This window comes from Mauremys mutica, chromosome 7 (genome assembly GCF_020497125.1).
Source record: "Mauremys mutica isolate MM-2020 ecotype Southern chromosome 7, ASM2049712v1, whole genome shotgun sequence".
Taxonomy (NCBI): Eukaryota; Metazoa; Chordata; order Testudines; family Geoemydidae; genus Mauremys; species Mauremys mutica.
The window spans coordinates 33,333,605-33,351,328 of NC_059078.1; the positions used below are offsets into that span (position 1 = coordinate 33,333,605).

Sequence of the window (17,724 nt, forward strand, 5' to 3'; positions counted from 1 at the left end):
CCCCTAGCATGCCTTCCTCTCCCCCACCCCAGTGCTGTGGCCCCTGCCCACAGCCTTATGCCCCCCACCCCCTACCACTGCTGTGCGCCTGCTCCCCAGCCCAGACAGGAAGGAGACAGGAGCCCAGCCCCTGATGCCAAGGCTTTATTGCTGCCTCTCACAGTGTTCAGCGTCTTGCTGCTCTGGCGCAGCCAGGAATGTAAACGAAGCGGGGAGAGCAATGTCCTGCTTCTCCAGGCTTGGTCCCAGCATTGGGGGAAGCCCTCAGGCCCCTGGGGGGAGAGAATGCCCCCAGGTGGACAGGCCCCATCGTACACACGTTCTGGGAATGGGGAACCGAGTGAGGGTGGATATGGGACAGCCCCAGCCCTAAAGACGGCCTGCCTCCATTAACACCCACATGGTCCCCCTAACCCCATGAGTTCCCCTGCCAGACATCCCACCTCCCCCTGGCCCTCATGCAATGAGGACTTCAAGGCAAGAGCCCCAATCCCAGCACCCTCCCAGCTGAGCCCCTGGGCCCTGGTGGTGGGAGCTGCCAACAGGCCCTCAGCCCTGCCCCACCACTCTGACCTGTGCTGGGCCCTGAGCAGAATCCAGGCCTGCCCCCCAGTGTTAATGAAGCAGGTCGCATTATTAGCACGCGTTAGTGCCAGGAGGTGAGGGAACCCTCTGGCTGGGCCTGGCTTGCTGGGGTCCATGTGCCAGAGCTGTCCAGGCCCACAGGCAATGAGGCTTGGTCCCTGCAGTGTCTCCAGCTCAGGCACAGCCCCCAGCCTCCTGGGAAGAGAGGGAGGCAGAGGAGAGCGAGCAGCTGTGGGGGAGGCTGCCCCCGAGCATCCGCCATTGGAAGATGCTGGTGTCCTTGCCCCCCAGTGAGACCAGGTGGCTGTCATCATTCGTGAAGCGCACATTAGTCACGTGGCTCCCGTGGCCCCCATACACGTGGCTGGGCGCCTGCAAGAGAGAACAAGGGAGTGGGGTCAGGGGTGGGGGCTGCCACTGGCCTCCCACCCCACCCAGAACCTCCAGAGTGTTCCCCAACCCTCTGGTTGAGGCTCTTGGGCTCTGCCACTACCCCCAGGACCACCCAGAACCAGCCTGATACCCCAGTTGAGACCCCCCACCCCACTCAGAATCCCCAGAGATACCCCATTCCCCTGCCCAAGATCCTACAGAGACTCTCTGATCCCCTGGGATGTCCCTCCATAGAGTCCCCAGTTCCCTGCCCAAGACCCCCTGGGCATCCCTGCGCCCCAAGCCCTCAGGGCAGTCCCCAGCCAATGGGCAGAGGGGCAGGCAAAACCCTAGTTAATCTCCCCCCCCCGGCATGACTCCTCTCACCTTGGCCCTGGCACAGGGGTTAACCCCACCCCCTCCAGTCTCACCTTGGCCCTGGCACAGGGGTTAACCCCACCCCCTCCAGTCTCACTTTGGCCCTGGCACAGGGCCAATCCCTCCCATCCTTGCCAGTCTCACCTTGGCTCTGGCACAAGGGTACTGGAACAGATGCACCTTGCAGAAGTCATCTGCCACAGCGACTACTCGCTCGTTGTGGGAGCGGCACAGGGAGTTGATGTCTGTGCCATCCGAGCCATCCGGCCACACGCCTGCAGGGGGACACACGACATACACAAGCTGTTAGTGCTCCTTCCTGACCATGGCTCTCAGAGCCTCTGGAACCCCTTCCCCCCCCCGTTACACTCTTCTCCCAGGGACCCCTTGTACCCCAACATTTGCCCTCTCCCCCCACACCCCATGGGGCCCAACCCTCACCAAAAACATGGAAGCCCAGCACGCAGGTGTACGATGCCCACTCCCGGTCGCGGCTCTCAAAGCGATTCCTCAACAGCTTGCAGCCGCCAGCCACATCCCCTGCAAATGGGAGAGAGACACATGGGGCTAGGGTCCCGCTGCAGCAACAGGCACTGCCACATGAGGGCACAGCTCCCAGCCACAGGTACCCAGGGGACGAGACACACACTTGTCCCAGGGCACCAGAGCCACCTCCACCCATGATGGAGGCTTATGGACGGGCCCACACACAACGAGGGCAACTCACGCCCAGGCACCAGGGTGACGGGCTCCTGAGCAGCCCACTTCCCGGCACTCACAGTAGAGGATCTCATAGTCTCCGGAGTTGGACATGATGAACTTGCTGTCCTTGGACCAGTCCAGGTGGGTGATGAAGCTGGAGTGCCCCTGGGGGGAAGGGGAGGAATGGGGCATCAAAACCAGTTACTCAAGGACCCCCCAGCCCAGCCTCAGATACCTCCCGAGGGGGTACAATCCAGGGGCCTGGAATCATGCACCGCCCCGCATCTCCCAGAGACCCTCTCCCCTTCCCTCCTCCACCTTTGATTCAGTGACCCGCTCCACCATCCCAGTAGCCCCATCCAGGGCCGCCTGAGGGGGGGCAAGTGGGGCAATTTGCCAGAAGCCCTGCAGGGGCCCTGCGAGCCCTGGCCCGGCAGCAGTCCAGGTCTTCAGTGGCATTTCAGCGGCGGGGGGGCCCTTCAGTGCTGCCGAAGATGCGGAGTGACTGACGGGCCCCATGCCGCCGAAGACCCGGACCGCCGCCAGGTGAGTACAAGCGCTGCAGCTCCCCCGCTTTGCCCAAGGCCCCCGAATCCTCTGGGCAGCCCTGGTCCCATCCCTGCCAGCATCCTCCTGGCAGCCCTCTCTCCTTCCCCCCCTCACCGTGCAGCGGCCGAAGCGGCTGTACTTGCGCTCCCCCTCCCCCACGCTGTAGATGTAGATGAAGTTGTCGTGGGAGCCGATGGCCAGGAACTCACCATCTGCAAGGGGGAGAAAAGAGGGGTGGGAAGGGGCCACGTGGGGGGCAGCTGCAAAAGGGAGGCGGAGGAGGGGGTGGAAACAGAGCCATGGGGGATGGGGGAGAATGGGAGAAACTTGCTGTTTGGGGTGGGAATGGAGCCATGGAGTGCTGGGGGCCAGAGGGGGCCAGAGCTACAGTGGGGGAAGAACCTGGTTGGAATGGGGCCTGCGGGGGAGGGGAGTGGGGCAGGGGAGGGGTGTGGGACGGGGGGGGCGTGGGGGTCTGACCTGGTGAATAGCGCACCACCGAGAGCTGCTCATTCCCGTCCGAGCCCCCCGACAGCACCTGCCGTGTCTCTGTGTCCAGCACCAGCCACCTGGGGGGGCACAGGAGGGGGTCAGAGCGCCAGACGTGCAGAGACAGATAAAGGACCCCACCCCAGGGAGCAGGGGCAACAGAGAGGGGGTTTCCGACCCTGGGGGCAAACTCAGTGGCCCCTTAACCCCAGGGGGCCAGACTCAGGGAGCAGAGCCCCAAATCTCAGGGTGCTGCTTGCAGTGCCACCAGTAGCCCCTCAACCCCTTTGGGTGTGACTCTGGTGGGGCGGGAAGGGCTGTCTCAGCACCCCCTGAGGGGCCAGAATGGGGGCAATGTGTGGGTGGGGAGAGAGTTACCGTCCAGTGTTGAGTCCTACAGCCACCACCCGGCCACTGGGATGGAAATCAGCGCAGAGCCCAGTCTCCTGGGGGGGGAGACACCCTGTAAGAACCTTGACCCTCCTCCCACCTACCCCACCCCAACTTCTCAGGCATTACCTCCAAGGGGAGGCTCCAGCCCACTGTGTCCCCCCCATCTCCCCCAGGGCGCTAACTCCAGGGGAAGGCTCCAGCCCACTGCGTCCCCCCCATCCCCCCAGGGTGGTACCTCCAGGGTGAGGCTCCAGGCTGCCGTGTGCTCCCCGCTGTCCCACATGCAGACCTGCCTGTCATGCCCGCAGGTGAGGAAGAGGCTCCGCGAGGGGTGGGTGGCCAAGCCCCACAGCTCGTCCGTGTGACCCTGCAACCAAGGAGAGCCTGAGGGGGACAGGCGGGGGCCTAGCTCGCCCCTTTGTATGCTGCTCCCTATGACCTCAATCCCATCTGTCCCCCCATTGCTCCCCAGCCCCCAACCCCATTTGTCCCCCTTGCCATTCCATAGGGCCCTCTGCTTTCCCAAGCAGCCCCCACCCTGCTGTACCCCCATACTCCTCCCCTAGACCCCTCTCTTTCCCAAGCCCTCCCACAGCCCCTCAGTCTCTGTATCCCCCAGGCCCTCCAGCTCCCCGCTCACCTGGATGATGGGGGTGAAGCCAGCGGCCAGGCTGCCCCTGAGCAGCGCATTGCGCGTAGTCCCAACCAGCAGCTCATCCCCGGGGCCCTCAACGATGGTGCGCACAGCTCCAAACTGCTCCGGGATCTGGGGGGCACCAGGGGCTGACTGAGCAGGGGTGGAGACAGCAGGAGCCATAGATCCCCCCACATGCTCTCTGCAGATCCTCATCTCCACCCACGACTCCTAGAGACCCCTTCCCCTCCAGCAGATTCACCTATGCCTCCTCCCACCCACAGCCTCCTGCTGCACCCCAGACACGCACCCTGCAGATCCTGAGCTCCCACCCATGACTTCTGTAGTTCCCCAACCATACCCCCCCACAGATCCCCAAACCCACTACAGCCCCCTCACCGACCCCCCAAACACCCTCTGCCTGCCCCTGCAGATCCCCCCACTACAGCCCCCACACCGACTCCCAAATACCCCCTGTCCACCCTTGCAGATCCCCAAACCCACTACAGCCCCCTCACCAACCCCCCAAACACCCTCTGCCTGCCCCTGCAGATCCCCAAACCCACTACAGCCCCCTCACTGAACCCCCCCAAACACCCGCTGCCTGCCCCTGCAGATCCCCCACCCACTACAGCCCCCTGACTCCCAAACACCCACTGCCCACCCCGCAGATCTCCCACCAACTACAGCCCTCTCACCAACCCCCCAAACACCCTCTGCCCACTGTGATGTAGTGGAGATTTTCCCTTATGTTGTATGTGAGTTTTACTGTTGAGCCTATGTGAGTTTTACTGTTTTGCATGAATACTGTGTGTGCCTCAGTTTCCCTGTGTGCTGCACCAATACCTCGGTGGTGGGAATAGGGGTGTGTGACTTTGGCTGAGATCTCTGGGGCAGGTGAGGCTGCTCCAGCTGCCTGCACATGTGACCCCTGCCCTTCATAATCTGAGACCCAGGAGGGGGATGCAACCAGGTGACTCTTTGCCAGGAAGTCAGACAAAGAGAAGGAGGAGGAGCAACTGGGGTGTCTGAGGTCAGGTTGCTGGAAGCTGGCAGTTTGCTTGTGGGGACTGGGAGAGAGGGAGTCTAGGGCTTCTGGCCCAAGACTCCCCAAGATGGACTTGGCTGAAAGTCACTGATTTCTCTGCTAACAAATTCTGTGTTCCTGTTGACTAATAAACCCTCTGTTTTACTGGCTGGCTGAGAGTCACATCTGACTGCGGAGTTGGGGTACACGTCCCTCTGGCTTACCCGGGTGGACTCACTGCGGGAAGCGCATGGTGTGGAAGGGGATGTTGAATGCTCGGAGGTCAGACCCAGGAAGGTCGAAGCTGTGTAAGCTTCTTGCCCTGGCGACAGCATGCTCAGAGAGAGGAGACTCCCCAGAGTTCTGGCTGGCTTCATAGGGAATAGTTCCAGAGCATCGCCCGGGGACTCCGTGACACCCACCCCCACAGATCCCCCCCCCCCACTACAGTCCCCTCACCAACCCCCAAACACCCCTTGCCCACAGATCCCCCACCCACTACAGACCCCTCACCAACCCCCAAACACCTCCCCGCCAACAAATCCTGCAGGCAAATCCCCATCCATCTCTGTGTCCAACCCCAGAGCCCCTTGCCCAACCCCTGCATACACCCCAACCCTCCCCACAGAGCCCCCTGCCCATCCCCCCTTCCAACACTGGCAGATTCTGAGCCCACTCCTGCCACCTACAATCCCCTATGGATCCCCCATACTCAACCTCACCCCAATCCCATGCAGATGCCACCCCAAGAACCACTGCCCTGCTCCCGCTTTGGCTCTGAGCCCACTGGACTCCCTACCCCACGCAGGTTCAGGGTCCCCCTCACCTCCACCTCCTGAAGCAGGGCAAGGCTGGGGCTCCAGTGCACAAGGCGCCGGTCCTTCCCGCCCCCACTCAGCACCGAGCCGTCGCGCCGCAGGCAGAGCGAGAAGATGCTGCCTTCGTGTGCCCGGGTCTGACGCCCGATCTGGTAGGTCTCTGCAATGTGGGGTGGGGTCATTGCTGGGCCCTCTCCCCCCACCCCTCCCAGCCCAGGGGAGTCCTGCATTCCCTCCACTCCAGGGTTCCCCCCCATCCTCACCCCCCACCAGCCCAGGGGTCTGTGCAGGCCTCCCCCAGCCTAAGGGTCCCTGCCCCCCAGCCCAGGGGTCTGTGCAGGCCTCTCCCAGCCTAGGGGTCCCTGCCCCCCAGCCCAGGGGTCTGTGCAGGCCTCTCCCACTCTAGGGGTCCCTGCCCCCCAGCCCAGGGGTCTGTGCAGGCCTCCCACCCAATACCTTTGGCGCCCTTGCCCAGCGTGCGGATGTCGGCGGCCGTGCGCGCCCAAGTCAGGATGTTCCCCTCTGAGTCCCCAGTCAGCACGTCCCCGTTGGCGTCGAACAGGAAGCACTGGATGAATTTGGGCTTCTTGTACTTCTGGAAATGGGGGCGGGGGGAGTGAATCGAGGGGCGGCTCACGGGGCAGCCCCTCACAGGCTGAGCCCAGAGCCCTTCCCCAGCCAGGCTCAGCACAGGCCACCGGCCGGGCTGAGAACTGCCCCCTCCAGCCAGCCCCCAGCCCCTCACCCCGAAGATGCCCTGCTTCTTGCTCAGGGTGCTGCCGCTCCAGGTCCAGAAGTAGACGTGAGATTTCCCGCTGGTGATGAAGTTGCTGCTGTCCTGGGGGTTGAACTCCACTGTGAACACGGACTCGTTGGTGCTCTGGAGAAGGGAGAGAGGGGGCATGACAGGACAGGGGGCAACTGGAGGGTCAGGGGCATGTGGGGATTGTGGCTGCCCAGCAGGATTCTGTGTGGGGCCCCCCCAAGGGTGGGGATGTGGAGACCCCTCATTGCTCCTTTCCCACCGTGGATGGCACCAGGGGCAGGGGGATGCCCAGGGGCTGGGGGGGTCTCTCGCTGAGTTTTGGGGGGCACCTCTACCCCAGGGGAGTCCTCCTCCTGCAGCTAGCTCCAGCCCCAGGAGAGCGGGATCAATGCACAGCCCAGCCTCAGACCCTTGGCCCAGCCTAGGGTCCCTGCGTGGTGGCAGGGGGGCAACACAATGACCTCAGCTCCTCAAATATGTACAGGGTGCCATGGAGACAGCACTCAGAAAGCAGGAGCAGCACCGCAGCGTCACCCAGTGAAGGAGAGCGGGGCCTGCGGCCTGGACGCCTGGGTTCTCTTCCCAGCTCCGGGAAGGGAGTGGGAGCTAGTGGGTGGGAGCAGGGCTGGGAGTCAGGACTCCTGGGTTCTGTTCCCTGCAATGTTATGCAGTCCTGGAGTCTGCCTCCTGGCTCACCTTGATCTCAGCCTGCTTGGTGCCGCGGGCGCAGTCCCACACCGACAGCATGTGCTCGTTGGAGTCGTCCACCACGCACAGATAGGCCCCCTGGTCCTGCAGATGGCAGACGGGAAGGACAGTTGCCAATGGGGGCTCCTCAAGGAAGGAATATGGGAACACAGGGGAATGGGGAACATGCAGGGGATGGGGGGGCTGGATAGGGGACACAATTCATCTCCCCCCTTCCCCAATTGCACAGCCCAGGCCCCCAGCACAGCCAGGGCTGACAAGGACTGGGAGGGGAGGGGGAATTGGGGGCACTCCAGCCACTTCACCTCCTGTCAGGCTGTCCTGAGGGAGTCCTGCCCCCAGAGCCCAAGGGGGCAAGGAAGGATCCAAGCTGGGGTGGGGCAATGGGCAGCGTGGGGCAGGGATTTTAGTTGGGGGTGGAGAAAGGGAAGGCAGGGAGACGTGAGGCCAAAGGGGGGCAGAGCTAGCGCTTGAACTCACAGCAGTGGAGAAGGCAAGGGAGCCAACGCCCCGCTCAAAGCTCCCCAGGCCGATCTGCTGCAGGGTGAGCAGCGTGGAGGAGTCCCAGATGTGCACAAAGGGCTGCAGGGGCTGCAAGAGAAGAGACAGGACAGGGACAGACACAGGAGCTGGGGGGTGTCAGGGACCGGGGGGGCAGGTCCCAGGAGACAGGGCCTCCTGGTCAGGGACCCGGTGGTTGGTCTGGCCTCCTGCACTGAGACCCCTGCTCTCCCCACCCTGCGGGGCCAGAGCCCAGGGCATGGCAGGGTTTCTCACCCGGATCTCCAGGAAGCTGGCTCAGTGGGACTTCCCTAAATCCCGCTCTGGGACAGCCCTGCAGGATCTGTCCCCTCTCGGTGGGTACCTTGCCATCCTTGTCCACTCCAGCAGTCTGCCCTGTGGCCACACGCACTCTGTCGGGATGCACGGCCAGGCTGCAGGGGAGAGACGGGGTGGGGGGTGTTACTGGCTCAAAAACTCAGGGTCCACAGCCAGGGTGGAGACCAGCCTGGGACCCCCCATGTGCCCTTGCCGCAGTCAGTGCCCCCTGTGCCCTTGCCCTCCACATCAGACCGTGCCACCGTGTACTCTCCCTCTGTCGTAGTTAGTGCTGCCCAGCTGCTCTGTGCCCCAATGTACTCCCCATCTCCTTCAGTCAGTGCCCCCCAGGCCCTGGCCATCGGTCCACATGCCCCCTCGCACTCCTCCTCGCACACTGTTGGTGCTGCCCCCTCGCACGCCATTGGTGCTGCCCCCTCACACTCCCCCTCGCACGCCATCAGTGCTGCCCCGTGCACTCACCATCGCACACAGTCGGTGTGGCGCAGGTAGTGGCGCTGGCTGCGGTGCTGGATGTGGTACAGCACCACCACACAGGCGATGAAGTAAACTAGCTCCCCTGAGGCCAGCACGTAAAGATTGGAGCGGCTGTCCCGGCCGCGGTACCCATAGCTGGGCAGGACCGTCAAGGAGCACAGAGGGGAGCAAGGGGGCCAAGCCAGCCAGCCCCAGGGCTGGGGAGACAGAGGGGGACAGTGCACCTCAGGGGCTGCAAGGGGGGCTGGGAGCACAGCACCCTCGGGGGGGGGGGCGGGAGTGCAGCACTCTCTGGAGGGGGGCACAGTGCACCCTGTGGGCAGGGCCGGGGGGCTGGGAGCACAGCACCCTCTGGAGGGAGCAGGGGGCATAGTGCTCTGTGGGGAGTAGTGCTGCCTGGGGCAGGGCAGGTGCGGGCTGGGGGGGCGGGTGGGGCATTGCCCTCCTGAAGGATACACCCAGTCGAGCTGCAGGTGCTCAGCGGGCAGCTCCGCACGCAGCTCCTCGTAGTGGGAGATGCCCGATGGGATGTACATGGTGATGGGCCGGCCCCGCAGGAACATCTTGATTGAGAGGCCCTCTGGGGGTTAGCGGGGGTGGGAGGGAGACAGGTCAGAGCTAGCACCACCCCCCCAGGCCCATCCCATGCAGCCTGCCCACGCCCACCCCTGCCACCTCCACCCACTCCATCCCCCAGAGCACCACACTCCCAGGCCGTCCCACCCCCCGGCTCCACCCAATCCCCCCCGCCCTCCATCCCATCCACCAGTCTCACACACACCTGACCTCCCACAACACCATCCCCTGGGCTACCCCCCCAGCCCCTGCAGGCGCATCATTTCACAAGCCCCATCAGAAACATGCACTGGGTCCCATCCCCCCGTGGCTCCAGCCACCCAGGGCAGCCTCCAATGCCTGCCCCAGTAGCCTCACCAAGGTTGTAGGTCCCACGCCGAGACCCCAGGGGCCCTGCAAGGAAACAGGGAGCATCAGGAGATTTTGGGCCATGTGTGGCGGCACCAAGGACCAGGGCAAGGGGCTGAATTCCCCCCCCCAACCACGTGCCCTCCCCACACTGCCCAGGGCCCTGGCACCAGTGAAATGACACCCCCCAGGCACTGACCACCACTCAGCTTTCCCGCAGCTCACCTGGGCTCAGGTTAGGGTCCTTCATCCGGCTGGAAGGGAAAAGCAGAGCATCAGCAGAGTGGGCTGTAGGGAGTGGCTCTGGCTCTAACTGTGGGGAGTGGAGCAGGGGGAGCCCTATGCAGCAGGGTGTGTGGGGGAGGTGTTCCAGCAGGGATCGGGGTGGAGGGCAGGGGATGTGGAGGAAGGGATGTTCCCAGCAGGGGTCACCGCAGGGAGTGGGGCTGTTCCCAGCAGGGATCGCTGTGGGGGGCAGGGTGTGCATGGAGAGGGCTGGTCCCAGAGGGATCACTATGGGGGGCAGGGTGTGCATGGGGAGGGCTGGTCCCAACTGGGATCACTGCAGGGAGTGGGGAGCACTGGTTCGGGGTGGGGGTGAGGTTGGAGTATCCCTACTTCTCCAAGCTGCTGGAGCGCGTGAGCAGGTTGGCGGAGGATGCTGCCTTCTTGCTAAGGCGCTGCCGGGCCTTGGCCTTGTCAGGCTTGTCGGAGGAGCTGTTCCTGCGCAGGCTGGGGGGAGAGGGAGTGGTCAGCAAAGGGTTAACTACATGCACCGGGGGGGTTAGCATGAGCCACCCCCCAGCTCCCCAAGGCAGGGGCACCCTGACATGAACTCCCTTTTTCCACATCAATCCACCCACACCCCACCTCAAGCAAAGGGGAGAATGGGGCCCTTTGTTCAGTGATTCCCCCTGAGGCTCTCCCCACCCTGGCTCCCCCGCGTGGGGGGCCTAAGACACAGACAGAGTCTGATTTTACCAGCCCCACAGTTCAGGCTCACTGGGGGATGTGGCTGGGCAGATCAACTGGAAACAGAGCCCAGGAATCCTGGTTCCCAGACAGCTTCCTTCACCCTCCACCTGGCCCCTGTAAACACACACACACCCACTAGACCCCAGTCCCCACCCAGAGCCCTGCCTTCCACACCTCTGCTCTAACCATTAGACCCCATTCCTCTCCCAGAGCTGACAATAGAGCCCAGGTACCCTGGTGCCCCCTCCGTCCCCCACTCACAGCTCTTTCCTGGTGCCTTTCAGGGCATGGAGCGCTGGCACTGGGGAGGCCGTGGCACTGCTGCTGCTGCTCCCCTCGGATGGGGGCTCCGGGGATAGCATCTCCTCCCTATGGAGCTGACTCTCAGGGGGCTGGCTGCCATTTGCACTGCCCTGGAGTGGGGCGGCTGCTTCACAGTCGTGGGGAGGCTCGGAGGAGTCCTGGGGGGGCCCTGCTCCCAGTATGTCGGGGGCTGAGGCTGGCTGGGCCAGGCCTAGTGGACTGTGAGGCATCCTCGGGGCGTTTGGCTCTTCTGCCTCAACCCCGATCCCTAGAGGGGTCCTGTGGCTGGGGCTCCAGCCCCACTTCACGTCCAGCAGGGCTGACTCGTCAGTCTGGGTCCCAGTGCTGATGGGGGCGCCCGGCAGGCTCCCTGCACCCAACTCCTCATGGCGCACAACTCCCGACGCAGGCACTGGGCTGTGAACCAAAGCACCACAGCATGGGCTGAGAGAACGCCCCATGGGGTAGGAGGCCCCTCAAGTGCCCACCTCACCCCCCTCAACCTGCCCACACTGCCCGCCCCAAAACCTCTTACCCCTCCAATCCCCCAGACTTGACCCCATGGCCTCTGCCTACTGTCTCCCCAAAATACCCCCACTGCCCCCCATCCCCTCTTCACTCCCATCTGGGGGGCTTGCCCTGGGGTCCCCTCCCCAGAACCTGGCACTCCCTCCCCCCTCAGTACTTATCCTGAACCTCTCGTGCCTGCCTCTGGCCCCCTCTCTGTCCCTGAGCCAGAAGACCCTGGGGTCCCTGCGCCAGGGTGGGGGCACAACCTGGGTGATACCTGCAGCTGGTGGTCAGTGGGATCCAGGATGCCCCATGGCCCAGCAAAGGATCCAGGAACAGCCGGGTGTCTGGGCCGGCATAATTCGCTGCAGGGAAATGACAGAGAAATGTCAGCCCCATGGGAAACCCCAACTCCCCAGATCACTCTAACGCTGCCTTCCACAGTGCCCTGACTGCTCCTGCCCAGTGCCCTACAGCGCCCTCTTCTGGGAGAGCCTGGGGCTGGAGTAACCCGGAGCTCCGCCCACAGCCAGCGCTCCTGCCCTGCTCCATGCAGCGCCCCCTCTAGACTCCTATCCCAGTTCCTGCATGTCCCACCTGCCAGTAGCTGCTGTGTGAGGAGTGGGATCTGCTGGTCGTAGAGGCTGAGTCTCCGCAGCGCGTCAGCCAGTGCTGATTTCACCAGCGTCAGCTCTTCCTCCTGGCTCTGCAGCCGGAGCTCCAGGCTGGCCAACCGGTCAGGGCGCAGGGCTGAGATAGTCTCATCTAGCAGGGGCAGCATCAGAATCATTAGCTCCAGCCACTTGGGCAGGTTCTTGCCCCCAAATCAGGTCCCTGCTCTAACCACTAGACCCCACGCCCCTCCCAAAGCAGGGACAGAACCCAGGAGTCCTGACCCACAGCCCCATGCTGCTCTAACTTGCTAGACCCCATGCCCCTTCCAGAGCTGGGGATAGAACCCAGGAGTCCTGACCTACAAGCCCCTGCTCTAACCACTAGACCCCACACCCCTCCCAGATCGGGGACAGAACCCAGGAGTCCTGGCTCCCAATCCCCCTCCTCTAACCTCCTCACATGGAATGGAGCCCCGAAGACCCCTAACACCCAATCCTGAGAGACGGGGAAGCTGATGCCAGGGAGAAGGGGCTGGACAGTGCCTGCTCACTGGGGCCGCTCCCCACCCCGACACCCCTTGCTGCATGATGGGACAAGGGCTAAAGCACTACTTCTACCCAGGCCAGCCCCAGCGGATGAGCCCTCACAGGGAGGACTGAGGAGAAGCAGGAAGCCCAGGCTGAAAAGGGCCCGGGGCTCTGTGCAGGGCCAGAGGGAATGGGATCCTGCCCCGGAGGGTACCCTCCCCCCCCACACACTGGGGGCAGCTCTCTGAGCAGACTCCAGCACGATGCGCTGATGACATCCACCCCCACTGCCCCACACCCCCAGCCCCGGACAGGCCCTGCTTTGTCCCCAGGGAGCTGCAGACCCAGCCGAACACAAAGCTGCTTTCTCAATGGCATTTACAACTCCCCCAGGCACCAGCCTGACAGCCCAGCCCCAGCCAGAGAGGGGAGGGCACCTCGGGCGTGTGGGGGGGCAGCCTGGCAAGAGTCTGGTCAGGAAAGCCAGGAGTTGGGCAGGCCAACTGGTCAAGCACCAAAGAGGGAGGGGCTGGACTGGGCACGGCACCGTGGGACCCCACCATCTCCCTTCCAGAGCTGGGCTAGAACCCAAGAGCTCTGGCTCCCAGCCTCCCTTGCTCTAACCACTACCCTCCAGCCCCCTCAGAGCTGAGGCTAGAACCCAGGCATCTTTGGCCCATCCTGCGCCTTAAACCACAGAGCTGCTTTTTCTAGCAGTTCCTCGCAGGAAGCCGCACCCCCCACCCACCCCCAGGGAAACACGTTGGGTGACATTTTTGGGTGAGGTGCTCAGCTTGGCATTAACCCTTCAGGGCCTGGTGCTCCCTTGCCAGCTGCAGGGAGGAGATGTAGGACTGGGTGCTGGGGAATGGGGTTGCTGCCCTGGGGGTCTCCCAGCACTCTGATCCCGCTCAGTTCTGCAATCTCTGGGCCCATGGCAGCTTCCTCCCTGCTCTGGGTGGGAGGAGGGGGAAGAAGAGGGCAGTGCCAGGGGGCTGTGGCTGGGCGTTGAGCACAGCTGTGGTGGAGGTCTTCTGGCTGGGGATATGGAGCAGATGGGCTCAGCCACCCAAACCCCCACTTCTTCCGGCTGCCACCTGGCTAGAGAGAGGCCCATGGGGAGCAGGGGCCAGGCCTGGGGGATAGACCCAAAACTTGGGGGGAGAGGGGGAAGAAGGGGTCATCTTGGGGGATGGGTCCAGGGGCAGGCCTGGGGAATAGGCCTGGAGCTGGTGGGGGCAGGCCTGGAGGAGTGTGGGGCTGAGCTGGGTGCTTTCCCATCTCCTGGCTTCCCTCCACCAGCAGCACATATGTCTACATGGGCCCCTAGGCTGGGCCCAGCTTGGTTTTGCTGCCATCAGTAGGAAAATCTGGGTCTGGAGAGATGGGATGGGGGGGGCTGAGTTTATGAATCCAACATCCCCGGACAACAAAGCTGCTGAACCCAGCCCTCAGCCCTGGTCCTGCCCCACTGGGGTCGCACCCCATAGGGGTTCTGTTCCCTGGACATGGGGACGGCCCGAGGGTGCTGGAACAATTTTCATAGTGGGGGTGCTGACAATGGAAACCCGGTATTTGGTGTTTGTTATTACTACTTCAAGCACCCCCAGCACACCTATTTCTACCACCACTGAGAGTCCCGGCTGGGCTGGGGGGGTAAGTCATCCCCCCGACATGTGGGTATGGGATCTGTGCTACAACATGAACCCCAGCAGGGACTGGCTAGAGCTGGAGAGGGAGGGGACAAAGGGGCTTGTTAGTTTCTGTGCCCCTAATGGGCAGATCCAGGCTAGACAGAGCCCCCCGTCAGGACCCAACTCCCTGGCCCTCTGCAGTGGGGTGGGGTTGAGGGAGCAGCTGCCAGTGGGAGGTGGGGCAGGACGCCAAGACGGATGGGACCTTTGGACCCAGTGTGGGATGCTACCCAGCACTACAGGGACCTTTGGACTCAGAGTGAGGGGCGAGGCCAGCCCCAGGCCAGGAGCCCCACCAGCCCAGTGGTCCAATGGCAGGAGAGCCCTGTAAAGCAGCAGAGTTGGAGTAGGGGCCCAGACAGACACCACCTGAACTCTCTTCTCTGCTCCCCCTAGTTCTGACCAGTGACCTGACACCCCCCCTCTCCAGTCTTCCCTCCTCCCCCATGTCTCTGGGCTGGGCTGCCTTGGCGCTGGCTGAGCTTCCTCCTGGCTTCAGGATGGTTAGGAAGCACTGATGTTTCCACAGGGCGGAGGGTACCAGGGGTGCTAGGGGAGCCAACAATCCTGCAGAGAGGGGGCACACAGCCCCACTGCAGATGCTATGCCAGCCTGTCCAGAGATGGAAGGAGGCCAACTTTGCAATTAAGGGACTGGACTGGGAGCCAGGATGCCTGGGTTCTATCCCCAGCTTCAGGACTGGGGGTATTGTGGCTTGGAGGGGCGCTGGGAACCAAAACTCTTGGGTTTATTCCCAGCTCCCTGTGTGCCTTTCTGGGCCTCAGTGCCCCCATCTGTGAAATGGATAAAGCCATGGCAGCTAGTGAGGCTGAGTCTCTGTGGAGAGAAAGGTGCAATGGGGCGGGGGAGGGGGTTGGCAGGTTGGAGGTATTGGTGGGGATCAGAGAGATGGGGACCCCAAAGAGGAATTTCAAACTCTGTCCTAGGAGGAAGAGCCTCCCACTCCCCCCAGCACAACATGCACCCCCACATACACAACCCCTGCCTTCTTATGCACACCCCAGCACCCTCCTTATACCCACCTACCCCATCCAATACACCCTCCCCCACCCAGCCCACCCCGCTCCACACGCAGTGCCCCCCAATAACTGCGGCCCCAGCCCCTTCCCAGGCAGTGCATTCTCCTCCACACAGACCCCCTACACAAAGTACACCCCCTTTCCACACACACCCAAGTGCCCAGCATGCAGGCAACACCCCCACCCATCTGCAAACACAGAGCACCCTCTGGCTGACCCATAACCCCTGCATCCCCACAATTCACCCCATGGACTCCCCAACACCTGAATCCCCCTCCCCAGGCCATGCTCGCTCCATAACACCCCCTCCCCATGGACCCCCAAACACCTGCATCCCCACCCTGACCCCATGCACACCTTGCACCCCCACAAAACGCGCCCCACACACCCTCCCCATGTACCCCAACCCGCCCCGCCAGGCCCCCGGCTCCCACCCGCACAGCGCCCTCTCCAGCCCCCGATCCGCTAGCGGGCCCCGGGCGGAACATGGGCCCCTGGCGGTCCGGAGCGCGGGGGAGCCGCGCCTCGGAGCTGGCAGCTTGGCCGGGCCCCCCGCACTCACCCGCGGGGCTGTGGTTCGAGCACCGGTCCATCGCGCCGCGGGCCATGCGCCCCTGGCGCCCCGACTCGCCGTGTGAGCGCCAGGGAGGCAGCGAGCGCTGCGGCCGCGGCTCCCCCACCCCAGGAAGCGGCGCGCCGTGTCATTTCCCCTCCGCAGCCCGGGCCCGATCCCGATGTGACTCCGGATTCGCTTGGCTCGGGGCAGGCATGGGGGTTAACGCTTCGCTGCCGGAGCGACTCCAGCGACAAATCCGGAGGCGAGAGTTGTGGGACGAAGGGCCCAGGAACTGAGAGCCCCCAGAGGCGAAGGGCACCCAGAGAGACAGGGCATGGTGGGGAACGGAAGGGAACCCAGGAGTCCTGGCTCCCTGCACCCTCAACCACTAGACCCCACAGCCACTCCTTTCCCGGAGCAGAGGCTAGAACCCAGGAGTCCTAGCCCCCATCCACTCACACACAAACTAGACCCCATTCCCCTCTCAGAACCAGAGGACAGAAATCAGGTGTCCTGGCTCCCAGCACTCACTGCCTCCAACCACTAGACCCCACTCCCCTTCTAGAGGCTGAGATTAAATTTAGGCTCCTGGCTCCCAAGCCCACCACACACAGGGTAACTACTAGACACAGACCACTCTCCTCCCAACCCTGGAAAATTAACCCAGGAGTCCAGGCTCCCAGCCTCCTGCTCTAACCACTAGATGCTACTCCCCTCCCTGAGCCCAGGATAGAATCCAGGAACCTGACTCCCAGACCTCTTAACAGTGTGAGGGGTGACACTGAATGGAGGGAGCCCCCCACATATGGGATGCACTGGATCACCTTGGCACGGATAGTAGTGTCCATCCACCTCTGGACTGGAGGAGCCAAGGGCTGGGGACAGTGGCAGTGCTAGCCCACTGGGGGCCCTAGGCAGGAATACTCCCCCCCATACTAAAACAGGCAAGTTCTTATAATAAAAAACGAATGGGGGGGAGGGGCTTGAGCTGCTCAGGGCCCTAAGCAACTGCTTAGCCTGCTTACACCTAGTGCTGGCTCTGCCTGGGGGGCAGGGTCTGTGTGGAGGGTCTCTGCAGCCAGAATCTGGGGTGGCTGGTTTGTGGTGGGTCTGGGGGAAGGGTCCTGGCAGGGGGGCTCTGCAGCCAGTATCTGGAGCTGGTTGGTTTGTATCCAAGCTGGGCAGGCAGCCTTGGGAGGTGGAAAATCCCAGGCTGGAGCAGTGGCTCCTGTTTTCCTTGGCCCCCACAGTGCTGACGTTGCATTGCCAGGGCCTGGTTGCCAGGACGCACCGTCACCCAGCCTCGTCCAGGGGCCATGGGCAACACTGGGTAGAAGAGTCAGCCAGCTGCCCCCAGTGGGATCCGGGGCACTACAGCCAGGCTGCACAGTCCCAGCCACCCCAGCGCCCAGGATCCATGACCCAGGGCACTAGTGGCAGGATTCACACTCCCAGTGGGATCTGCACTCCAGGACCCTAGCACCAGGGAGTCACAATCCCAACCCCTGCTCCTACCCCCCACTGGGATCCACTAGCACCAGGATTCCCACCCTTAGCTTCCTTCAGTGGGATCTGTGCCCCAGGGCAGTGGCTCTCAACCTTTCCTACTGTACCCCCTGCAGGAGTCTGATTTGTCTCATGTACCCCAAGTTTCACCTCACTTCAAAACGACTTGCTTACACAATCACACATCAAAATACAGAAGTGTCACAACTCACTGTTACTTTCCCATTTTTACAGTATAAACTGATTGGAATATAAATATTGTACTTACATTTCAGTGTGATACTTGAGCCTGAATTTCACTTGCCAGCCTTGTCTGAAGCCTGAGCCCCACCACCC

At 63.1% G+C, this 17,724-nt stretch overlaps 1 protein-coding gene across 1 annotated transcript; it reads right to left on the reverse strand.

The window, feature by feature from the left end:
- Positions 1-128: 128 nt before the first annotated feature.
- On the reverse strand, positions 129-16,050 carry EML3 (EMAP like 3). Its single transcript, XM_045025347.1, has 24 exons — positions 15,889-16,050; positions 12,048-12,215; positions 11,728-11,815; positions 10,899-11,357; positions 10,281-10,394; positions 9,888-9,916; positions 9,672-9,707; positions 9,195-9,318; positions 8,724-8,873; positions 8,287-8,356; positions 7,902-8,012; positions 7,410-7,505; positions 6,693-6,827; positions 6,404-6,542; positions 5,956-6,107; positions 4,109-4,234; positions 3,704-3,835; positions 3,454-3,521; positions 3,067-3,155; positions 2,701-2,798; positions 2,115-2,202; positions 1,777-1,875; positions 1,480-1,610; positions 129-957 (listed from the first exon to the last, which is right to left on the reverse strand). The coding sequence occupies exons 1-24, from the start codon at positions 15,932-15,934 to the stop codon at positions 760-762; spliced, it is 2,946 nt and encodes a 981-aa protein (XP_044881282.1). The 5' UTR covers positions 15,935-16,050; the 3' UTR covers positions 129-759.
- Positions 16,051-17,724: the final 1,674 nt, after the last annotated feature.